This window comes from Hyaena hyaena, unplaced genomic scaffold (genome assembly GCF_003009895.1).
Source record: "Hyaena hyaena isolate Hyena2069 unplaced genomic scaffold, ASM300989v1 scaffold_634, whole genome shotgun sequence".
Taxonomy (NCBI): Eukaryota; Metazoa; Chordata; class Mammalia; order Carnivora; family Hyaenidae; genus Hyaena; species Hyaena hyaena.
The window spans coordinates 866,855-890,945 of record NW_024081267.1 but is presented as its reverse complement, the minus strand read 5'-3'; the positions used below and the strand labels follow the sequence as shown (position 1 = coordinate 890,945).

Here is a 24,091-nt window from a genome sequence, read left to right as displayed (position 1 = left end):
CCCCATTCCCCTGGGCAAGGACTCTGATGCTCGTGCACCTGCCCCAGCTGGACCCCATCTGTCACCCTCAGCTGCTAGGAACGGAGCAGACTGGGGCTACCCTCTTTGGGCCACTTCACCCCGTCTTCCCATCCTCTGCTCCAGCAGCCCGGGGTCAGGTACCTGGGGACAAACACCCGCCTCGGCAGGACCTGCTGAAGCCCCACAAGGCGCACAGCAGTTTCTGACAGCATCATGGCCACCCTCCGTGGGGTCACAACAGCTTGTCACCCACCTGCAGCAGAGCCCGCAGGCTTATCAGAGGCACGTGGCCCAGGGGCACGGCTTGCCACTGCCAGAGAAGCTGGGGACAGCCCGGGTCCGCCAGGGCCACCATCACGTGGACCCCGCACTACTGAGGGCTGGGTATGACGTTGCCCAGCCGGTGTCCCCTGGCGCCCACCACGGGAGCCCAGTGTGAAAGCTGCCATGTGCCCAAGTGAGTGCTGCACACACCCTCTGGCCTCACGATCCCACCCAGAAACCCACCCTATGGAACAGCATCCCAGGACAGAAAGGATGTTGGCACCGAATGCAACAGCTGAAAACCACCCAAGGGTCCCTGAGCAGGTGGCTTCCCACAAGAGCCAAGGGACAGACAGGCCACTCTGGGTGGCCTGCATCAGGACACACTGGTAAGTGATGGGAAACAAGACACACACGGCTTCAGGGGGCAGCGCAGGCTCCTCAGGATCTCAGGCTGCCCTCCTCATGGCCCCAGTGTGGCTGCAGGGGCTCCAGGCAGGAAGCAGGGAAGGTCAGACGACCAACTAAAGTGACTTTTCTCGATGGCCAGACAGGTCCCACCCCAAAATGCAGGAAGCTGGAGGTTGGATTTTACCGGCCCAGGATAGATGTGGACACGGCAGGTGGGACCGAACAGCCACCGGGACCCACTCAGAGGCTTAGCTAAGCAGTGAGCCCTGACGGAGCACGGCAGCAGGCGCGAACATCTAGAGCCTCACCTGACGGGTATGGACACACAGGTGTGCTGTCTGTCTGTCCCCTCTGGGAGAGGAGCGGGGGGTAAGAGACAGGACAGCTTCTGTCGAAGACTCTGATGGCTCTGAAGATGTCCCCCTGTGCCGGGTCCTCCTCCCAGCCAGAAGTGGAGTCCAGTTGCCCCCTCGCTGGGTGGCATGCAGCAGCCGTGACCCAGTAGGACCCATAGGCCCTGGAAGGCACGGCTGGCATGCAGGACTCTCACCGTGGACACCAGCCACTAGTGAGCAAGGAGACCCAGGCCATCGAGACGGGCACCGCAGGTGATGTCTCTGCTGACAGCCACGGCACCTGGGCGTGAGCCGGCCGCTGACCGCGCTGCCCCAGCAAGCCCGGGGCCCCGAGCAGCGGGGACAGGAAGGGAGGTGCTCTAGACCCTAAGTACAACAGAGACTGAAAATCAAGATGGTGATCTTTACCTTTGTTTTTCCAGTGTTAGAATTGTTTATTTCACACCCCTCACCCCTCGTGCCCACCGTGCAGGTAACAGGCAGCAGCCCAGCTGGGTCCCTGCTCACAGGCCCCGGCCTGGCCTGCGGGGAAGACGAGGCAGGCAGCAGGAACCGAGGGGTTGGCTGCCCGGCTTCCTGCTCTGCCATAAATGCGATTTGCTTAAAATGTCCAGGAGCCAGCCAGGCGGGGCTGCACCTGGTTCCGGAAGCTCCTGTGCTGGTTCCAAGGGAGCCTCTCTATAAAAACTGTTCTGGGTGGTGCCCGAGGGACGGGACACCTCACGCGTCCCCAGCTCAGCGCCCTGAGGGGTCCCTACCCCGGAAGCTGATTCCACCGACCACTCTCAAGCCGGGCACGGGCGGAGGTGCAGGTGGCTGGGTGATGGGGTCGGCCTGGCCGTCCCAGGATGGAGGGCAGGCTCTGGCGCTGCCTGTCACCCCGGGACGTAGGCCGCGTGCTGCCTGGACATTCCTGCAGTGGGCCAGGAGGCAGGCAGGGAGAGCCGCGGCTCCGCCGTGTGCACTGTCGCCTGGGCACGGGGGGGCCCAGCAGGACGGGCGGTCCAGGGGTCCTTGTCCACACCGTGGGCCGTGCCGGCCATGTCTCTGGTGCCCTCACCCAGGTCTCTGCAGGAAGAAGAGGCAAAGCTTGGGGGAAGAGCGGGGAGCCCGCGTAACCCAACCCTGCCCCATGCTGGGCACCCTGCCCGGCCTTCAGTGGGCTTGGAGTGGGCTCAGAACTGCCCTGAGCCTGAGGAGGCCCCTCCCTGGGCCTCAGACCCCTCACTCAGATGACTATGGGGTCCAAGGAGCAGCACGCCCACCTTCGAGGCTGGGAAGGCGCTTGCTGGGGTGGTGTGAGGGAAGGGGGCTTTGTCAGCATGTGCAGAAACCACAGGGGCCAGGTCTCGGGGCGGAGACAGCTTTGCTCTTCCAGGCTGTCCTCTGGTGGCCTGGGGCCAGATCACCCACCACCTGCGTCTCTGGTTCCTCTATGCACCCCACCCCCAACCCAGTCCCACTCTTCAGCTGACCAGAGCCTAGCCCCCACCCACCGGGCCCGTCTCCTGCTCGCACTGCCCTGCTGCTTCCCGCCCCCCTTAAGATGCTGTCTCTCTCCTTCCCCCAGCAGACTCTCCCACTCTGTTCACTTCAGGCATCACCTCCTCCAGGAAGCCTGCCCGGATCTCTATTCCCACCCACACCTAATTCTCAGAACAGCTCTAGGAAGTAGTAGGAGTTAAGAAGTTATCCGTTGGTTTAATGAGTAAATAAATGAATCAGTTAATTAGTGGAGAAGAAAGACTGCTTTGTGGACTTTGGAGCCAGACAGCCTGAGTCCAAACTCAGCTTTACGCTTGGCAATTAAGTGTGATTCTGGACAAGTCTCTTAAAAAGGGATGGAAACAGTGCCCACTGCTAAGGTTAGAGTAGCACCTGGCCCGCTGGGAGTTGCTGGCAAGCAGACAGAGAACAGGAAGGTCAGGGCACACCTGGCCTCCTTCAGACAGCTCCACTGTCCTCGACAGGGGCCTCAAGGCCCCGGGCCTTACCTAGGAGGGTACATGTGAGAGACAGCCGCTCCTCCCCCCACTGAGCCAGTGCGTCCCCAGCTGAGACACAGCACAGTGTGTCACAGTCTGTAAAGGGAAGGGAAGGCGCCACTGGGTAGGGGTGACGGGAAAACTCTGAAACTCGCCCAGGGAGCCTGACCGTCTGAGAAGGGGATGCGTCAGCCGAGACCCCGCAACGCGGCCGGAGCAGGAAGGCAGCTGTCCCCAAGACACCGGAGCTCCCAGAACTGAGCCGTCACCAGCCGGCACCTCGCGGAGTAACCCCGAAGGACTAAAGCCAACAACACATCTGGCGGCGAGCGTGTGGGGATCGCCGCCTCAGCGTTGACCGAGGAGCCGCTGAGGAGCGTGAGGCCGGCACCTGCTAAGGGATCGAGCGGGAGACAAGTCCTGACACCTGGTGACGGCGCAGCTGCAGTGAAAATGGCTCAAATAACTTGTGCTGGGCTCCTGGAGGAAGAATGTGGAAATAAAAACATCCAGCCTGTTGGCCTAAACAGTCCATTCCTGGGCGGTCCCAGATGTCATCTTGAAAAAGGAAAGCCGCTCTAAGTAGGCGCAGGCGTTCACCCAAACCCGAGTGCAGAGGCTGGAACGTCTGGGGTGACGCTCACGGACCTCGACCATGCGGCGCGTGGGCGGGAAGGCAGCGTTCTGCCACGCGACCCTGACCTACACCTAGCGTGTGTCTGAGGTGCGTCTGGACCCGCGGGGAGGGAGACGGGAAATCAGTGCCTTCCCGCGGGCCAGACTCCACACTCCAGCCATCGCCAGGCCCCGGACCACACAGCCGCCGCCGGGGCAGGAGCGGGATGAGCAGTGCCGGCCGCTGGGCGGGGACGGGCGGAGGGAAAGGCTCCCAGATGAGCCGGGGACAGTGACTGTGAGTGTGGCAGAAGGCCCCTTACATAGTCCCTCTGCTTCTCTGTGTTCCCAGAATAAAGTTCAGGGAAGAGTTCAGAGTGACATGTGAACAGCAAACCAGAGAGGAAGGAGAAAAGCCAGAACTCAACCTCATTCCTCGCGGAAGGGAGCACAGAGTCGCGGCACAATTAGAATCACCCTAGTGTGACGCCAGGCCACAGGTCAGAGGCCGTGGGGGCAGCAGAGTGGCCCCTTGCAGAGTCCCCTCCCCATCACGTGACACAGACCTGCCTCGACGGAGAGGCCCCAGAGCGTGTGACCGCGGGGCGCCAGCCTGACCCGCGTCTGTGACCCGCAGCAGCACCTCCAGAGGGCACGTCCCCTGAGTGTGGCTGTGCAGGAGCCTGGCAGCCCAGAACCCACAGAAGACAAACAGCCCGCCCCAGCGAGGGCCCAGAGCCCTAGCCGCCGAGGCCAGAGGGCACCTGCCGAGAGCTAGGAACACCGGGAGCTGTCGTACGGGCGGCCCACGTGCAGCCTCGACCGGACTCCTGGAGTCAGAGGAAGGGACGGAAGGGACGCCCTGTCCTGGTTCAGAAAGTGTGGGCCCATGCAGGGAGCGCCAGACACGGAGCCGTGCCGGGGAGGGGGGGGGGGCTCCTGTCTGCAGGTCCGAGTTCCGGGGACAAAGGCGCCATGTGGCAGGGGCCCCAGGCACTAGGGTGCGGAGCACGCACCCAGGGACAGAAGGGCCACCAGGCCCCAGTGTGGGGACCGGAGTCGAGGCCCAGGGGAGGCTGGGCAGCGTGAGCGTGTGGGGTGACAGGCGTCCTGACCGAGCCGGGCCCCCTGCCCTCACCTCCCACACCCCCCCAGCTGTGCCCATGCCCACGTGGTGAAGCTGTAGTTGTCGTGTGCCTGGCCAGGGTGGCCCCCGGGGTCCCTGCCGCCGCCGCCGTTGTGCGGGCCCTTGAGGCCGAGGTAGGAGGCCTGCACCGTCTCCAAGTCCCCGGCTCTCAGCTGGAGCCACAGCTGGGTTGCCCTGGGGAGAGACGGGGAACGACATTCAGGACGCCAAATCCTCTGCAAGGTGGTTGGTGAGCCGGCCTCTGGCTGTCGACCCGCTCACCCGGCCCCGCTCACCCAGCCCCGCTCACCCGGCCCCGCTCACCCGGCCCCGCTCACCCGGCCCCGCTCACACACCCCACGGAGCACAGGCCGCAAGAGGGCCCAGACTGATGGAGGCCCAGACGGGACCTGTGTGCATAGCCTGGTTAGGAAAGACGTTCCAGAACCGTGAGGCTGCTGTGGGGCGGCACTTGGGAGCTGGGCTCCCTGAGAAGCCAGGGCAGCCCCAGTGCCCCTGGACACCCGCCGGAGGCCCAGGGCACGGACAGAGGTGCCTGCGGAGCGCCCTCTGCCCTTGGGCTCTGGCGGCAGGGAAGGCTGGAGGCTGCTGGGGCCTGTGTACCTGTCGGACGGCTGCTGGCTCCTCTTCATGCACCTCATGAGACAGCAGGTGAGGAAGGCCATGGACATGAGGAGGATGATGGCGCAGCTGACGATGGAGGCGATCACGGCCACCTTGAAGCCGAAGGTCTCGTACGGCGGCACGGCTGCGAGGGAGACAAGCGTGCCTCCTGCACAGGCTCACCGAGGCCCTCAGCAAGTCCCGCTCCGCGGGGGAGGCAGGGAGGCAGGTGCTGGTGGCCGCGGCTGGCAGGGAACACTGTCCCCTAAAGAGGCGGTGTTTGGGTAGGGTTTTGGAGGGTGTGTAGGAGTTCACAGTGGCACACCAGGAAAAGCTCTGACAGGAGTTCAGTGATAGCCCCGTGTCCTCCACATGCCAGCCACATGCCAGCAGACAGCCCACGGCCTGTTTCCACGATGCCCCAGGCTGGTAAGTCCTTCAGGGGCCTACGTGCCTTCTCAGGTCACTTTCTAGGAGGCTCAAAAGCAAGAAGAATGCCTCTGTTTGGGGCCAAACGGCATCTGCCACTTATCAGCCGTGTGACCTCAGTGATGGGCCGAGCAGTGGCTCTACCAGGTTCTAACGGGTGTTCTGGGAGGACGAAGCCTAGGGTCCTAGTCTGAACAACTCTGCACACCCCACCCCTGCCCCCTGCCTGAGCTAAACACAGGCCACCCAGGCCAAAGACCTCCCCTGGCTGCCCCTGCAGCTGCATGTCCATCTTCTGGCCTGTGGGGGAGAGGAGAAAGGTGTGGGGCACCTCTTAGGGCCCTCCTTGCCCTGCCCGGCCATGACAAGCACCCGGAACACAGGTGCCATTATCCTGAGTCCCGGCCCAGAACATTGAGTCAGCCTGGTCTCGCCCCCCCCCCCGCCCTCCCCCCCAGGAAGTGCCATATGAGACTCCCATGCTGAGGCCTACAGGCCCTCAGAGAGAAAGCGCCATGTCTGTGAACCCGTTACGTTGGAGCCTAATCTGACATTCTCCTTCTCGGAGGTTGATCCAGCACACGAGCATTTTAAAGGCTCTGAGAAGTACTGTAGCCTGTTAATCTAGCATGCTCTAAACGGAGCGCTCTTTGATGCCCAACACACGTCAACACAATACAGTGACCTCTTTGGAAAACCCTTCACCACCCTTACAACAAACACAACTCGAAAGCTAGAAAGCTATCTCCTCCCAACTGGGAGCCCAGGGCCACGAGCACTCTGGCCCTCAGTGTCCCCAATTCTAGACTCTGGAGCACACGCAGTATCCTATTAACGTCTGCCACAGGCATGCATAAAGAATGAATGAATGAACAAACAGTGCTAACCCTTAGAAGATTACAAAGGACACTTTGTAGCTCTTGGAGCCGACAGGCCAGGTGGGAGGCAGAGCCAGGGATGAGGCTGCTGGGCTTTGAGTCCACATGCAGATGTGGGCCCGGTGGGGACTCATACCCACCACACCCCCTTCCCTCCAGGATGCTCGCGTCCCACCTGACGGGATCAGCCGCCCCCCACCCCCTGCAGGCGCTGGGGGAGCGGGCCTCACACTTGCACACGGGGCTCACTGAAGACCACTCCGCGATGCTCCCCTTCCAAGCACAGGTGAGGAGGCCGGACCCAACCATCTGGTGGCCTGAGGGGCAGTGGAACACGATGACAGTCCCCACAGAAGTGCCATTGCCACGAAGGATCTGGAAGGTGCCCCGTGGGGGTGGCCGCACCTCTGTGCACGTGCCTAGGGAAGAAGAAAGCAGAGGTGACGACCCTGCGTGGCAGAGGGTGGGCAGGACCCCCGGCTGGAATGGGCGCCGCTGCCCTGACAGCCACACGACGCTCTGGGGAAGGTGCCACAGCCCAGGCCATGGGGCGTGGCGGCCACTTGGCTGTCAGCCTGGGGCAAACGTGGAGGTGATCCCAACATTAAGAGAGCTTTAGAGGTTCCAAAGACCACAGTGTTGAAAAAAAGAATCTGTATCAGAAGATAATAAAAGCAAATACAGGTGACTCTTGAATAACACGGGTTTGAATTGCTCGGGTCCATGGATGTGTGGACTTTTTACAGGACAGGACTGTAAATGTATTTCCTCTTAGTTACGACTTCCTCAATGATGCTTCTTTTCTCTAGTACATAACCCGTCTGACACACAGGATAGGTGTGAACCGACTCTTAATGCGATCGTAAGGCTTCCAGTCAACAGTAGACATTAGCGGTTAAGTTTTCAGGGAGTCGGAAGTTATATCCAAGTACCAACTATGTGGGGTCAGCGCCCCTAACTCCTGTGTTGGTCAAGGGTCAAGTGCACACAGTTCGTATCTAACCAAAAGGGGAGTATGCATGGAGAGTGAAAAGGAGAACTTCTGTTGCTCCAATAACGAATCACAAACAAGCTTGGGGGAAACAACTGGGAAGAGATCGGGAGAGCGCAGGATGAAGGCCCAACCCCCTTACTTGCCGGGATCTTCGGACACATCCTCAAAAGCTGACCATCCGAATAAAAAAGAACGGCTAACACGGGAACACACACTTCACAGAAGAAACACAAGGAGCCGAGAAGCAAGAATGCGCGTCCCCACAGCAGCTGAGGACGTGCGGACTCAGACCTCGTCTTTTGCTCCTGGAGCTGGCCAATCGTAAGAGAAAAAAGACCATGCGCCAAGCTCGAGAGGCCTGGGAACGTCCGCTCTGGGTGCAGAGCCAAACCTTTCTGGACGAGTCTGGGAAAACGTGTCAAGAGCCTTATGTTGTGGATCGTCTGAGAATTTAGCCAAAGGAAAGAATTATGAATCTGCAGCCAGGATTTCGACACCAGGATGTTCACGCCCACGAACACAGAAGCCACCAATGTGCCCAGCTGTGGGCCCATGCGGCCAATCAAGGCACAGCCTGGTGACAAATGCCAACCGTGTCGCCCTACGTAAGGACGCACAGAGACGTGTGAACGCAGTGGCAATCACAGCACCTTCACAAAACCACGGTGACAACAGCTGGCACTTACAGGGAGCCCACGGAGCACGGGAGCTGAACTCACGCCTCGGCACTAACGCCTCAACCTGACGGTGCCTTCCTGGGGAACCACCATCCTCCCCACTTGACAGGCTGGGAAACCGAGGCTACACGGCTCCTGTGTTGCAGGACAGGGATTCAGGACCGGCAAGGTGGCTCCAGCCTGGCTTCTCAACACACGAGCGTGTACATGGACACACGCACGCAGCCAGGTGCCCTCCGTGCCAGGTCCCCCGCTCAGCACAACGACCGGGGAAGGTGCCAGCCACGACACTCTGCCGTCCGCCTGGCACGCTGGGACCCGGCCAGGCTCCCGTGCCCAGCAGCCCGCGCCCACAGCCCTCCCCGTGTTCATACGGGTGGCAGCTCCGGGCTGGCTCCTTCGTGTGTTCCGGCCCCCACACTTGGACACGTTTTCGCAATCCACAGCCAACTCACCAGCACACCCCGCGGGCTCTGCTTCTAAGATCTGTGCTCAGGACATCCGCAGGGGCCTGGAGTGCCCCTCAAAGCCACCTCCACCTGGAAGCAGCCACCAAGGCTCCATCTGTGCCGGGACCTCATTTCCTGGGGGCACACCCAGGACCGCCCAGGTCAGCGGCTGTCACTCCGAACAGCCACACACGTCCAGAGGAGAAGCCAAGGCAGGGGAGGTCGAGCAGCCCTTGCCCAGCTGCGCTGGCTTTGCCCCACCCAGGGCGAGGTTGTTAAGGGACCGTAGCCCTGAGCATCGGCAGCTTTGTGCTGTCAGGAAAACAGCAGGAGCCAGGCTGCCCCAGCCCTCGCCGTGGGCAGTGACCATGAGTGAGTGACAGCGTTTGGCTGTGCCTCCCTGGGGTGCACCAGTCCACGCCTTGCTCTGCCCCCCCCCCCGAGAACAGGGGGCTCACTGGCTGAAACGTGGGGCAGAATGTGAGCTGGGGGCTGACTCCTGGCTCAGCTCAGATAACACGGGGCACCTGATGAGTGCTTTGCTGTGGTCCAGCCCTGTGAGCAGCGCCGTCCATCACAGCACCTGACAGATGCGGAACTGAGGCACGGCAAGGCTCGACGACGTACCGCGGGAACTGGCCGCAGCTGTGCCCGTCTGCCCCGCAGCGGGGAGGGTGCGAGCCTCTCCGTCCACAGGCGTCCACCACCAGCATCACTACCCCCACCAGCAATGCAGCCCTGATAGAATGTTCCGGTCAAGAGGCACCCTCATTCCCAGCCTTGTGCAGCACTCCTAACCATCCCAGAGGACGGCACAGAAGAATCATTATCCCCATTTTGCTGTGAGGAAACCAAGCTCCCACAGGGGAGGGGGCTCAGAACCAACTCAGCAGCACAGCAGGGCACCCCTCCCAGAGCGGGTCTCTCCCTTACAGACCACACTTACAAAGTAATAAGACAGAGTCGGGGCGCCTGGGTGGCTTAGTCGGTTAAGCATCCGACTTTCGCTTAGGTCATGATCTCGCGGTTCGTGGGTTCGAGCCCCGCGTCGGGCTCTGTGCTGACTGCCAGCTCAGAGCCTGGAGCTTGTTTCAGTCTGTGACTCCCTCTCTCTCTGACCCTCACCTGCTCATGCTGTCTCTCTCTCTCTCTCCTAGAAATAAATAAAAAAAACATTAAAAAAAATTAAAAAAAAAAAAAAAGACAGAGTCAACAATCACAACAGAAAAGAACAGGCAAATCAGAAAAGAAAAACCAATGTCTCAAAAACCAGGGGCGGAGCAATTCGTTTAAAAAAATTAAATAAAAAGCATTCACGTCAGAAAGGAAGAAGCAAACCTTCTCCAATTAATGACACCATCTTGAATCTAAAAATCCCCAGGAACCTACTAAACACCTACAGAAACTAGTAAGTCCAGCAAGGCTGCGGAGTGCAATCTCCACACACAAAATCCATCATATTTCAGCACATCGGCGGCAAACAGAGGGGAATGAAGAGAGCAATTCCATTTACAGGAGTGTCCAGAGGAATACATCGCTTAGGAATAAAATGAACAAAAGAATAAAACTTAAACCCCAAAACTACAAGACCCTGTTGGCAGAAATAAAGGTCCCACAAAGAGGCGCAGCTGCACGTGCCCGAGGGCCGGGAGACTGACTGCCACGCTCGCCTCTCCTCATCTACAGAGGCACCATGACCCCTCCCAGGGTGCCATCTGCTGCCTTTCCAGAAACGGGCAGGCAGGTCCTAAAATTCATAAGGAAATGCAAAAGACCTAGGATAGCCCCAACAAAAACTATCTTGAAAAGCATCAAAGTTGGAGGACTCACACATTCCTGTTTCAAAACTTTCAACAAAGCTACGGCGAGAGAAAGGGACAGATATGGAGCCAATGGAGCAGAAGTGACAGTGTGGAAATGAGCTCTTACAGTCAGGAGAGCTTCGACCAGGGCGTGAGCACAATTCAGCGGGAAGAGAACGGTGTTCCAGCAACTGGTGCTGAGCAACAATAGTCACACGCGAAATAGCGCTGGCCCTCTCCCCACACCAGACACAAAAATGAACTTCAGGTGAATCCCAGACCTAAGTATAAGAGCTAAATCTGCAGAACTCTCAGACAGAAGCAGAGCAATACATCTACCTGACCTTGATTCGACACCAAAAGACTAACAACAAAAGCAGAAAACAGATAAACGGGACTTGACTGAAATTAACAACACTTGTGCTTCAAAGGCCATGATCAAGAAAGACAAGCTACAGAGTGTGAGAAAATACTTGTCAACCATACATCTGAGAAAGGACTTGTGTTTAGAGTGCATAAGTTATTAGGCAGAATTATAAGTTAATTTTTTTTTTATTTGAGAGAAAGAGCATGCGAGAGGAGAGGGGAAGAGGGAGAGAATCAATCATAAGCAGGCCCCTCATTCAGTGTGGAGCCCAATGCAGGGCTCGCCCCAACACCCTGGGATCATGACCTGAGCCGAAATCAAGAGTCAGATGCTAACCGACTGAGCCACCCAGGTGCCCCGTCAAATAGCCAAATTTAAAAATGGGCAAAGTATCTGGATAGACATTTCTCGACAGATATACCAGTGGCCCCAGATAAGCATGAGGCTCAACGTCATTCCTTCAGGAAAATGCAAACCAAATCACCAGGGAGGCCCTGCTTCACATCCAGCAAGCACCTGTCCGTGAAAAGGACAGACGGGTAACAGGTGTCCCCGGGATGTGGAGAACCTGGAACCGCGCACCCTGCGGGGGGTGGGGTGGGGGGAGCACAAATGAGCAGCCACTCTGGCCGCATCCCCGGCAGTCATACGGTCACGTGGGGAGGTACCACACGCTGCAGTGCTGCCCCGCCCAGCTACACGACCCAGGTGAAAACACACCCACACACAGGCCTGTACACACAGGCACACGACAGCGTCATTCACAAGGGCCAAACGGTGGAAACCACCTGAATGTCCACATCGATGAGTGAACGGATAGACAGAAAATGGTACAAGCCGCACAGGAGCATCACCGGACAATAAAGAGGAGAAGAGCGGTGACACAGGCGAACCGTTATGAGGACAAGACGCTCGGTGCCTGAGCCTCAGTCGCAAAACCTCAGGTTGTCACACTCCGTTTATCCGAAGTGTCCAGAAGAGGCAAATCCTCATAGACAGAAAGCAGATTAGCCAGGGACGGGGGGAAGGGAGGTGGGGGGCCCGCTGGGGGTGCGCGCCTTCTTTCCCGGGTGATGAAACGCTCTAAAAAGGACCGTGGGGACGGCTGTGCCCATCTGCAAATGGGTAGAAACCACTGAGCTGCACACGTTAAACGTACACTTTAAGTGTTACATCTCAATAAAGCTCCTAAAAAATTCCAGAAAAATACTTGTGTCAAGCAAAGAAACACAAATTTAAAATGTAAATTTTAAAATTTAAAAGGTATTGTTTTCGCCCCTTAGCTTGACCAAGATGGAAGACTGGTGTACAGGGCGGGGGGAGGGCAGGGGAGCCACCCTGTGCCCCGAGGTGGACACTTCCCTTCCCGCTTCCGCTCGCCGGCCTGGGGCTGGACACTGCGGACTCCAGGCTCCTGACTAACTGCCACGCGAGCGAACGAAAGGTGGTCCCAGCCACCAGGGCTGCAGCCAGCGGTCCCACCAGGACCCCTGGACACAGACCCCGGCTGTCCTTCTGGCCAGGAGGCGGGCAGGACGTTTTGGAACTGGGCACAGAGCATGGCAGCCACAGGCCGGCCACGTGGCCCCTCCCCCAGGGTCACCCGGCAGCCAACACTTCCTGGTCCTCAATTTAGAGCTGCCACTTCTGCTTCTGGGGCCACTAAGCAGCCTTTTTTCAGTACCGCCGGCGTGGCCGCCTGGGGAGGGGCTGGCCAGGGGGAGAGCCCCTGGGGTGCTCACAGCTCCCACACCAGCGCCTGGGCTGCACAACCAGAACTTTCTCAAGAAGGTCAGGAGCCCTGAGGGGGCGGACTAGAGTGGTGGCAGAGGTGATGAAGCAGCCTGGTGAAATGTCAAGGGCAGGGTCAGGCTGGAAGGCGTGGTAATAAATCCGTTCAACTCTGCGGTGCAACTGTGATATTTAAGGCAAGGGGAGAGAGCCTCCAGCCAGCGTGCCAGCCAGGGCCCCGCCCGGACCCCCTACCCGCACCGGCTGCTCTGGGCCCCGTGACCTGCCTGGAAGGACCCAGACAGCACTGCCACCTCAGGAACAGCGTCGCCCCGTGTGCAGGGTGGGGGGCGGGGGGCACTGTCAGTCACATCCTGTGCTGCCGGTTCCAAGGCGGTGCCTTCTCCACCCAGGGGGCGGGGTCACACATCTGAAAGGCAAGAAGTTCCTCCCTCAAGGTGCTCAGGGCCATAAAGGGACGGAGAGAGGGGGCCTCCGGGAAGGGGAGGGGCGCCCGAGGGTGTCAGAGAGACTCAGGGCGGGGAGCTTTAAGTGCAGTCCTCCCCCACGCCCCAGCCCTGCGGCCTCCAGTTTCCAGGCAGCGAGCAGGGATAGTACCCGCCAGAGGCAGGGAGCCACACAGGGAGAGCACAGCGCCCGGGCGTGCGAGGAGGGGGAGGCGCGCGGCCCACCGCCCCCCAGCTCAGGCCCAGGTAACCCCAGGGCCCGGATGGGAGGCAGGAAGGTGCTCCTGCCCCTGCTGGAAAAGCCCCCAGCCCCCAAGCCTCAGGTCCTCCCCACTGGGTGCTCCACCACATCCCGGAGGCAGGTCGCGGACCAGGTCCTCGCCTTGCTCAGACTCAATTTCCCCATCTGCAAAACGGGGTAACCTGCCCCTCCACAGTCATGAGACCTCAGACCATGGAGAGCTCAGAGCAGTGCCTGAGCTCAGAAACCCCCCCAGGAGGGGGCTCAATGCCTCTTTCTAAGCCCCCAGTCCATGGCACCCAAGACACCTGCACCGGCCAGCCTCCACCCTCAGGCTCCAGTGGGGTCTCCCGCATCCCTTCCCTGGGCCCAGTGTACACTGCAGGGCCCCCATAAGACCCTTCCACAGACCGGCAACACACGGCCAGGCCAGGCCAGGGCCGGGAGGTGATACAGTGCTCTTCAGTCACGTATACCCAAGGCCCCTCCCAGAGACATTCTGAAGAGTCACCAAGGCCGGGTGGATGGGCACTGGCAGAGCCCATGGCCTCTGACACTGCAAACCCAGCTTCCGCTCACAGCCCTCACTGACCCCTTCCCAGCCTGGAGACCCCAGACCCCATCCCTGGCTCGCCAGTGGCCCCTCCCTTGATACCTAAGAGGCGAATTCCAGCTCCTGTTATCGCTGAAAACCCTCCCAGACAACCCCCCACCCCCACCCCGGGCCAAATCTCCTAGGCCTGCCCCTGCAGGGCCCCCGGCCCCACTCGGTCGCTCCCCTGGCCCCCCTGTGGCTGGCCCAGGGCTCTGCACCCCCTAGCCCTCCTTCTGGCTGGGACTACGCACCTCTCAACCTTTGGTGCATTTTTCCTCGGGCCCTTCATGGCCCCTCTTTTTTAATGACCTCTTTTTTATTATGTGCAAATAAATCTTAAAGCAGGAAAAATAACGGGAAAAACAAAGTGAATGGATTTGCTGCAAAGACAAACCCAAACCAAACCCTGCGGGCTCCCTGGACTGTGAAGGAGCGCCGGCCGGCCCCACCTCCGTCCCCAGCCTGGCCAGGACGCCCCCTGTCCCTCACACATGGGGGGGGCAGGGCCTGCCCTGGCGCTTCCCCAGCCCCACTGGCCAGCGGGGTGAAGAACAGGCAAGCTTGTTAATCTTTTATCTGGAACCTTGGGCCACAGGCCTGCCTGCCTCGTCCTCCTTCCCGGAGCCCACACTGCCCTCAAACCCTGGCCTCACCCCGGAGGACCTGGTAAATAAGTTACCTTTTCTGCCTTGGGAAGAGGTGCCCTGGGGCCGCTCACCACCGGCCTGGGTCCCTGCGCCACTGGAGGGTGGCTTCCTTGCTCTGCGTCTGGATTTCCCCAAACAGGAGAGGGAAACCCAAGGAGGACAGTTCAAAGGGTGACGTGTGCTCTATGGAGGGTGGGACCCCAAAACCCCAAAAGGGGGGACAGCCACACGTGAGGTAGCCCGCGGCCCGGCTGTGTGTCCGCAGGCTAGGGACTCACCCGCGCTGAGCACGTCTCCTCCCCCTCCGAGGACAGGCCGGGACTTTGGCCTCAGTGGAGACGGGGTCTCCCAGGCACTCTCCGCAGCTGGCAGGTCAGCTCCCACCAGCGGGTGTTCCCAGGCTGGTCCCGACCCAAGCATGCCACCCAGAGCCCCCCGGGGGAACGCGGAGCAGGAGGCCAGCTCGGTTCCCACCACTCTCCCTGGGCCTCGGTCTCTCCTCTGGGAAGTGGGCGCAGGTCAGCGGTGTGCCCAGGGCACGTCCCCCGCCATCCGGGTCCTCCTGTGGCCCCTTCCCAGGCCTCTTCTTCAAGGCCCTTTCAGAAGTGGGAGGGGGTTCCCTCCGGCTGCTGGAACCCTGCGTTCCCTGCAGGGCTGCGTTCCCGCACAATCTCTCCCATCAGGGAGTACAGGGGCAGCCCCGGGACGGGGGCCCGTGGGGAGCGCAAGGGCGGCCTCCGCAGTGAGCTGGGCACCCAGGCCTCCACTCAACAAACACTTAAACCCCTCCTGGGAGCCAGCCTCCCCACCTGCCCTTCACGGCCCACACCTGGGCGATGAGGGAAGAACCTGGACCAGCCAGGTCCCTGCAGCTGGACTTGGAAGAGCAGAGAGATGCGTCCATTTTACGAAGGCAAGGACGACCCCCCCCCGCTAAGCTGTAGGGAGTGCCCAACGTCTCCAAAAGACACCCCCCCCCCCGCAACATCCCTTCACTTCACAATCCCACAGGGACAAGTGGCACACATTTCACAGCTCAAAGGACTGGGGCCCTGGGGGCAGGGGCATGGTGGAGTCCGGACCACTGTTACCCTGGAGCAGAACTATGGCTGGGGTGGGCGGTACCCGGGCCCTCCCTGACCCCCCTCCCTGCCAGTCCACAAGGCCAGGGGCGGGTATACAGCACCCACTAAGCACATGGGGAAACTGAGGCCAAAAGCAGAGAGGCACATCCCAGGTGAGAAGGGTCTTTGAATTCCAAATGCTGGGGTAGGGCTAATGGGCTGGGTCCCCCAGGGCGGGGACATAGGAGACAGGGACAGGGGGTCTGAGGCAGGGAGACAGGGACTGGCCCCCGAGACACCCGCACACCCACCCCCAGGACTCTCAGCAAACAGTCTTTAGTATGCAAGCACATCAGGGCCTCCCCATCCCGTCCAGGGCTGGTCTTGTGCAAGTCCCTCCACCTCTTGGTCAACACCCACCTCCCAGGCAGTGCTGCAACCCTGGGTCCCCACATGCACCAAATTCGGTATTAGGGGGACGGAGAGTCAAATAAACCCATCTCACCAGGCCAGGGGCAGGTCTCAGCTCTGGCTTCGCAGAGTCCAGCACCTCTGCTCTGCCAGCAACTTGCCTCCTTGGGCCTCAGTGTCCCCACGTGAGGAGCTGCTGGCCACGGCCCCCAGAGTGGGACCTGTTTTAGGCAGCACTGGCAGCATCCAGGGGGTGTGGCCTGGGCCAGCCCTGCGCCTGGCCTGGGGCACAGGTGTGCGGGGACCCTCGCGCGTAGGGGGGGCAGAGTCCACTCAAGTGAGCCTCGGGGACATCTGCTGCTGTTTCTAAGAGCTGAACTTGGGGGCGTTCATGCAGTGAGGCCAGCCCCCAAACCTGGGGCTCGGACGAGTTGCCTACACCGCAGCCGAAGCACGAAGGGGAGCCCTCTTCAAAACATTCTCGAAATCAATCACGAAGTACGCCAAGTGCCAGCCCTCCCCGCTTCCGGAGACCCCGGACTTCATCCCGGGCCCGGCGGCCTGGGGACCGCAGAGCCGTTCTCCCGCCAGGCTCAGTTTCCCCACCTGCGAAGTGGGGGTGGGGGCCAGCCGGGACAGCGGAGCACCTCTCCGCAAAGCAGGGCCGCGTCCCCGCGTCCCCCGCAGGGAGCAGGGCGAGGGCGGGGCGGGCGCCGCAGCAGGAGAGGCGCGCACCTGGGCGGGTGGGCGGCTGGCCGCCGCCGCCTGGTTTCGGGGCGCCTGCAGCCGGGCTTCGGCTCCGCTGGGGCGCCGGCCGGGCGGGAGGCGAGGCTCGGAGAGACTCTCCGTCCGGCGGCTCCCGGGCTGTGGGCCGCCCCGACGCGGCCGTGCGCCCCTGCTCCCCGCTGCGCGCTCCCACCCCACGGCGGGGCGCACCCCCTCCCGCCCCAGCTGCGCCGCGCGCCCCTCGGCGTCCCTGTCCGCGAAATGGGTGCAGAGCCCCGCTCGTGGCCCGCAGCCCCGACGCTCACCCGTGCCGTTCCCCGGGGCGGGCTCCGCGTCCACCGCGGGAGCCCCGGGCCTCGCCCTGCGGCGAGGGGTCGCGGCCGCCGCGTGCATCCCTGCGCTCCGCGACGCGCGGCCGGACTGCGGGGCCGGAGCCGGGGGGCGGGGCGGCCCCGGACACGCCCCCAGGGCCCGCCCCGTGGGTCGGGGGCGGGGCCGGCCCCGCGGGAGCCCCAACCCCCCAGGGGCAAAGCCGGCGGTGCAGGAAGTCTCGCTCCAGGGCTCTGCACGGGCTTTGCCCTCGGCCCCCGCCCCTCTGAACACCCCGGTTCCCCGGGCCAGGTGTCCTCTGCGAGCGGCACGTATGAACCCCATCTGTGTCCCTGCGGGCCAGGCCCTCTGCGCTGGGCGTGGGTGCTGTAGGTCTTCTCTGAGGAGCCCCGCATGGTGGGGGCAGATTCAGACCCCTGGGGTCCGGCTGTGCTCACGAACGCGGCACCTGCTCCCTCCTGGCTCGGCCCCCCGCCGTCCCTTCAGCCCAACTCCCCGAGTCCAGCTAAGCCCGGAGCGGCAGCCCACCCCTTCTTCTCCCTCTAACCCCACCCGGCTCCGGCTCAGTGTCCTGGCCTGGCCATTGCCCAGGGGGCTCTCAGACCACTGACATCCCAGCAGAGGCGGCTCTGGGTGGTTCAGGGCTGCTCCTGATCAGGCTTGTCTCCTGCAGAGCTGAAGGAAATGATCTTGGAGGAAAGAACAGCAGATGCAAAGGTCCTGAGGTGGAATACTTGGGAAGCTTGAGAAACCCCCAGAAGTTGCTGGTTCACGAAGCCTGAGAAGGTGGACAGGACTGGCTCTGGAGGGCCTGGCGGGTGGCAGCAAAGAGGTGAGTGTTCTCCTGGGACCACAGAGCAGGGTCCCAGCAGGGCAGCCCATCCCCCCTCTGCTTTCAGAGCCCAGTAGTATAAGTGAGGGGCCCTCCCCTCTCCTGGGCCTGGGTTGCTGTCACCTCATAATACCTGGTCCCTGCTTCAGACCTGTGGACCACGCGTGATGAGTTTCTTCAGTTCCTCTGACCGGGAAGCCAGGTGAGTCCACAGGGCCCACTGTGATCCCTGCTCCCTCCAGACCACACAGGACTGGAGCCCCAGAATTCCCTGCCATGTGCCCCCAGCCCATCTCCAGGGCTTGCACACAGGGCTAACCCTTGTCTCTGCTTGTGGGTGGGAGGGGAGGTGGGTGGGCTGACCCAGGCCTCCAGGAGCACCAAATGCCAGATTGAGCCTGGCCACTTAGGGTGTGTATATTCCGGAAGTGCTGTAACAAGGTGCCACAGGCTGCTTAGAACCACACACATGTTGTCTCGGGGCCTGAGATCAGGTGTCAGCAGACACGCCCCCTCCAAAGGCCCCAGGGAGGATCTAGTCCAGGCCTCTCTCCAGCTTCCTGTACTTCCTGTCCGTCCCTTTGTACGTTTCTGTCTCTGCCCAAATTTACCCTTTTTATGGGGACACTAGTCTTACTGGATTAGAGGCAGCCCTTCTGACCTCGCTTTAACTTGGTTACCTGTAGAAAGGTACTGCCCCCCAAAACGGCATGTTCTGAGGTCCTGGGGTTAGGACTCCAGCACTTGAATTGGGGTGCGTGGGCGGCGGGGCACAGGTCAGCCCCTAACAGATGGCATCAAGGGCGGGGACCCAACTGTTTTGCTGGTCTGCAGCTGGGTAGTGTGTTCTGGGGGTTCGAGCCTGTGGTGCTGGCCCCCTGTACTGTTAGGCAGCTGGGGTGGCCCAAGACCTCTGCCACATCCCGTGGGAAACCGTGTCCCCTATCACAGCTCAGAACACCCACCTGCCACCAAAGCCGTCTCAGAAGCAGCAGGAGGCACTGGGATCGGTTCTCGAGGTGGGTCCACGGCCGAAACGGACCACGTGCTGAGCTGCCCCATGCATCCACGTTTTCTGGGAGAGCCCAGCAACACTGTGTGTGGGGAGGGAAACTGAGGCCCACGCGGGGAAGGCACTTGGCCCACCTCAGATGACAGACTGCGTGGCCACCCCCTGCCCCAGCACCTTGTCCCCTCATCCATGGCAGGGACTGTGACTCTGACAGGCCCCCACCCCCGTGCCGTGAGGCTTAGTGTTCTCGTCGGGGGTCAGAGAAGGTTCTGCCACCATCCTGAGATCAGGAGGCCCTGCCGTGATCAAGGCTGGAGCTGAACCGCCAAGCTGGGCCCCGCAGGCCCCGCCCCTCCTCACCTGCCCCTGGCTCTCCCAGCGGCCCGGGGTGCAGCCTCTCTGCCTCCTGGCCCAGACTAGGAGCAGTGCCTGGACTATGCCAGGGTCTCTGGCCCTCAGGCCTCACCCCCTCCTCCAGGGAGCCCTCCCCACTTACCTGCGAATGGGCCCTGCAGTGACCTCAAAGCCTGTGCTGAATCTCAAACAGAGATGACTGTGGCCACCCCCCTACCCCCCCGTGCAGGTGTGAGGGGCCAGGAAGGAACTTGTGGGCGGCTGTTGGGGAGGCAACAAGAGCCGACACAGATGCCTGGGGAGCTGACTGAAGCCATGGCCTCTGCGCTTGGGGTCTGGCCCGCACCACCTGCGTCTCGGTCTACAACGGGGACCAGGCAGGACGCTGGAACATTTGTTGAATGAATGGACTGGTGGACAGGAAGCAGGGCAGGCAGCCAGGGGAGAGGGTCTGAGGCCCTGGTCTCCGTGTTCTGCTCTATAAAATGGGCTCACACCTGTGTGGCCAGAGAGGTCAAGGGGGTGGGGAGGGTCTCCCCTGGGGGGTCTCCTCTTCCTGAAAGGCTCCTAGGGGAGCCTTCCTCAGCCCTCAGTTTGACCTATGTGGTGTCCGTGGGCCCTGGTGGTCTGGGGAGGGGGTGCTGCCCAGAAGTCTGGATGGTAGCAGGCGTGGCTACTGGTGTGTTTCCCTCAAATCGGATAACCGTAGAAATATAAAATGCTATTTGTTTTCTTTAAATATTCTTTAAAAATTTTATTATTTATTTATTTTGAGAGAGACAGACGGGGGGAGGGGCAGAGAGGGAGGGAGGGAGAGAGAGAGAATCCCAATCAGGCTCCATGCTGTCAGCACAGAGCCCTGCAAGGGGCTTGATCCCACAAACTGTGAGATTAAGACCTGAACCGAAATCAGGAGTCAGATGCTTAACCGGTGCTCCTAAATATATATATTTTTAAGTTTATTTAGGTGAAACCTACACCCAGTGTGGGGCTTGAACTCACAACTGTGAGATCAGAAGTCACATGCTCTTCAGACTGAGCCAGGCAGGCACCCTTTCTTTAAATATTATTGATTTTTTGTTTGTTTGTTTCTAGTCAATAGAAACATGAGATTTTCATTCTAAAAATCTCTTACCATCTCTTACCACGGACAAGTCTAGAAAGTTCCATTGCAAGATGGTTAAGAGTCAGGGAAGCAGTGTGGCCTCAATGGGTTTGGCCTCTTTTTTTTTTTTAATTAAAAGCAGTTTTCAAAACTGTAACCTGAGTTTGAAGCTCCAGTGAGCTGAATGTTGGGGAGAAAATAATTTTCCCCAAAATGTCTTCCGCCAGGCCATGGGGTGCTCTCTTCGCACACTGGCCGTTCAGCCGCCCCACGGGAAGGCGGGGGCTGGTCCCTGCCAGGCCCCGGCTGACGGCTGGGCTCTCCACCCTGGCCAGCCGCCTGCACCAGCCAGCTTGCCTGGGCCTTCGGGAGGGAGCTGGGGGGAGTCACCCCAGGCGACACTGAGCTGCTGCCCACAGGTTTAGAGTGACGCTTGGAGACTTGCAGCAAGGCTCCTGGGGGGCGGGGCGCGGAGACAGGCCTGGGGCCACACACTTCCCTGGAGGCCGCAAGCAGGTGACGGATCAGCAGCCCCTCCTGTAGGCCAGGCCTGCGCCAGAGCCAGGACTCAAGGGAGGTACACAGCCTGATGGGCTGACCCCCCCCCCCCCGCCCCCGGCCACACTGCAGGTCATCATTTCTTGCCTCCTGTGTCTTCTTTGTGCTGAAGTTTCTACAATAACATGAATCCATTCTCTAGTCAGAAAACGGAACTGGTGAAACTTTTAAGGATTATAAATGATTGCACACATTCACAGGACAGTCTGGACTCCACTGTGAAAAGACATGTGATAATCCCTCGTTTGCAGATGGGGAAACTGAGGCATGGAGAAGGGGACTGTCCCATGCAAGGCCACTCACCAGGATAAGAGGATTCGGGGCCTGCCGGTGGGGGCGGGGGGTGGAGGCTTGTCTTCACAGCCCCCAGGGCTCAGGCAAGCTGAGCAGTAGCAAATGCACAGGAGGGTCAAGGGCAATCCCGGGGCTTAGTGCTCATGAGCTGGTTAAGCTGCTTTGAAGCCTGCACCTGCCCAGTGAGGCCCCTGTCACCGGAGAAGTGTGAGAGCCTGCCCCTCACGCTCCACAGGCCCAGTGGCCCCTGCCAGTCCCCCTCGTCACACTGTGGTTGGCCTCGGGCAAGCCCTGCCCCGCTCTGGGCTCCAGTCTGGCCCCCAGCTCCCCCAAGCCACGCCTGCAGACGCGCCTCGGAGGCCCAGGCTTGGGGCCGGTTCCCAGTCTGGGGAGGCATTGCTGGGGCCCCCTGTAGAGCCAGGGAAGCTGGCGAAGGCCATCCAGATAGACAAGTCAGAAAGCCCTGGCCCCTGGCAGGTGCGGAGAGGGCTCTCATTTCACAGATGGGGACACAGCCTGGAGGGAGCGGTCTCCTCTAGCGACACAGCTCATCCCAGACTTTTGCTCCAAGGCCCAGATGCTGGGGCCTGACTCTCCAGCTCTTTGTGCCTCTGTTTTTCCACCTGCAGAATGGGTGTGCTAGATGTGCAGCCACAGTCAGGGCTGGTAGAAGGGTCTCATGCCACACTGGAGAAGCCAGTGTGCTGGACGGCAGGGTTGGGGGGGGGGTTCCTCTGAGCCCCCAGGCTGCACACGTGCCCTTGCCCCAGCACTCTCTGTGCAGATGATGATGCTTTCCAGCAACCATCTTGAGCGCCTTGCTGTTTTCATTTTATGGGTGAGAAACTGAGGCTCAAGCCTGTAACTCACACATTTTGCTAAGTGGCTGCCCCAGGCGGCTATAAGAGACAGAAACCCGGTGTCAGCCCAGGGGCAATGGTCATGAGTTCTGAAAGGCCCTTGGGGCTCCAGGTCCCCGGGCAGAGGGGCCACCCTTCCAGTGTCGCACACTGCTTCCCAGGGACATGCTGGGCCAGGAGCTCACTCGTCCCTGGGCCAATTGCTGCAGCGAGGTGGAGGCATGCCACGGGCCTGGCCACGGCAGGGGCTCCTGGGACACCCTGCTGCCTGCCAGTGGTAATGCTCACGACAGCGACAGTTTCTGCTCGTGGACCTGCGCCCAGGCCCAGCTGCAGAGGGCGCGCCTGGGCTGCTTGGGCTCCCACACAGCAGAGTGCTGGCTCCCAGGAGCCTGTGTCCCGGAACACAGGGAGTGGAAGCTGTCCCTTTCTGCAAGTGTGGCCTGGAACCTCACTTGTGTTCTATTCTGGTCATCAAGCGGCCATGGAGCTCGGGTTTGAGAAGTGGAGACAGACCTCACCTCTCCGTGGTACGATCCCCAGTGAACTTGAGAGCCACCTGAGGCCCAGGCACTAGGCCAGCTTGTCCCAAACGAACTCTCTCCAAATCAGACTCAGACCCCAGATGTGGGCATGACACCGCTGAGTTCCAAGGGACACAGACACTCATGAGCCGACCTGGGGCTCTGGAGGGCTGGTTGTTAGCGCTGGAGGGGATGTAGGCCATGTTGTATTCCAGGTGCTCATCCATATTTTCTAGACTGTTCAGAGGAATGTGTACTTTGTCCATCTAGCCACAGGCTGGAGTGAGGCCGGCTGAGGGCATGTGGGTACAGGCAGCCACCAGAGATGAGGTTATCTCTTAACTCGGCCACGGGAACACACATGCATTCCCGACAGTGGCCCCTCTCGGCCTCAGGGGGTCCAGGCTCACGGCACCTGGGTCTTGCTGCACTCTTTTCTCGCTTGTCCCCTGTACCCCCCTGCTCCTGAGACCCTTGGAGACCACCTCGTTCCTAGCTCCTCTGTGAGGCTCACAGAGGCCAGCGGAGAGGCCGAGGCCCTGATGGTGAGCACAGGCTGGCTCTCAGTGTGACTACGTGCTCAGTGGGGCCTTTGCACAGTGGACAACTCACTCAGCTGAGCACAGCGATCCTTTGTGGGAAGCGTGCTGCAGGCTTCAGAGGGCTGGAGTCTCCCAGGTCCTGCAGAGGGTGGCCACCACCTCAGCTCTGCAAGCCGGACTCAAAGGGATAACGAGGCTGAATGGTAGCTGCTCAGCCCTTTCTTGCCTTCCACGTCCTCTTACCCAGTCACGGAGTGCCGCCCGGGCTCCTCTGGCTGCCGGCCTCCCTGATCCCCCGGGTCTCCAGGGCCCGGGAGTGAAGACTCTTACCCAGCCCTATGGCTCTGCTGGTGTTTCCATCCAAGTGCTAAGCAGGCCCAACCCTGCTTAGCTTCCGAGATCAGAGGAGATCAGGCACGTTCAGGGTGGTACGGCCGTAGACTCTGCTGGGGTTTCCATATTCAGGACCAGTACCACCTCCTCCAAGAAGGCCTCCCTATTTCCCTGGGCTGGGCTGAGGAAGTCATGATCAGACAGATTCTACCGGAGTGTAGGGACCACAGGTGGCTCATCTCTGTGGCCCCACCCCCAGCACGGGCCAGGCACAGGGCAGCCGTCACCAGCAGTTTGCAGAGTCCACGAATGAGAGCTGGTTCAGGTGGGTAATGCTGGTGCGCACACTCCCCCCGCTATTCGTTCTCTCTGCTCACCAGGTGGAGCTGTGGCCCAGATCGTCAGTGACCTTGGCGTTTGGCATCAGCAACCTTGAACTCAGACCCTGCTGCTGTGGTGCTTCGGGC

At 60.7% G+C, this 24,091-nt stretch overlaps 1 protein-coding gene and 1 long non-coding RNA gene across 5 annotated transcripts; one reads left to right on the top strand and one right to left on the bottom strand.

Annotated features, from left to right (window-relative positions):
• Window positions 1-1,461: 1,461 nt before the first annotated feature.
• Window positions 1,462-19,593, bottom strand: SUSD3 (sushi domain containing 3). 3 transcript variants are annotated; one of them, XM_039216479.1, is made up of 6 exons: window positions 19,551-19,593; window positions 19,008-19,136; window positions 6,940-7,128; window positions 5,403-5,547; window positions 4,824-4,973; window positions 1,462-2,120 (listed from the first exon to the last, which is right to left on the bottom strand). In XM_039216479.1, exons 2-6 carry the CDS (start codon window positions 19,102-19,104, stop codon window positions 1,928-1,930), a joined length of 774 nt encoding a protein of 257 aa, XP_039072410.1. In that variant the 5' UTR covers window positions 19,105-19,136; window positions 19,551-19,593; the 3' UTR covers window positions 1,462-1,927. The 3 variants fall into 3 exon arrangements, with proteins under 3 accessions (XP_039072410.1, XP_039072411.1, XP_039072412.1); XM_039216480.1 differs by having other exon boundaries at window positions 19,008-19,117; window positions 19,551-19,588; XM_039216481.1 differs by lacking the exons at window positions 19,008-19,136; window positions 19,551-19,593 and adding an exon at window positions 17,186-17,273.
• LOC120219635 lies at window positions 17,429-19,966 on the top strand. Of its 2 annotated transcripts, XR_005525341.1 has the most exons (5): window positions 17,429-17,521; window positions 17,884-18,042; window positions 18,192-18,244; window positions 18,994-19,061; window positions 19,638-19,966. It is a non-coding gene; the product is annotated as an uncharacterized LOC120219635 (long non-coding RNA). The 2 variants fall into 2 exon arrangements; XR_005525340.1 differs by having other exon boundaries at window positions 17,884-18,244.
• The last annotated feature ends 4,125 nt before the right edge of the window (window positions 19,967-24,091 follow it).

Excerpts from the sequence above, each read along its gene's own strand:
- SUSD3 (XM_039216479.1), bottom strand. The coding sequence starts at position 19,104 with ATGGGGCAGCTCAGCACGTGGTCCGTTTCGGCCGTGGACCCACCTCGA. Across the intron at positions 5,548-6,939 it reads AGTGAGCCCCGTGTGCAAGT|CCGTGCCGCCGTACGAGACC; the intron begins GTGAGGCCCGCT and ends TCTCCCTCGCAG. Across the intron at positions 2,121-4,823 it reads GACAACTACAGCTTCACCAC|AGACCTGGGTGAGGGCACCA; the intron begins GTGGGCATGGGC and ends TTCTTCCTGCAG.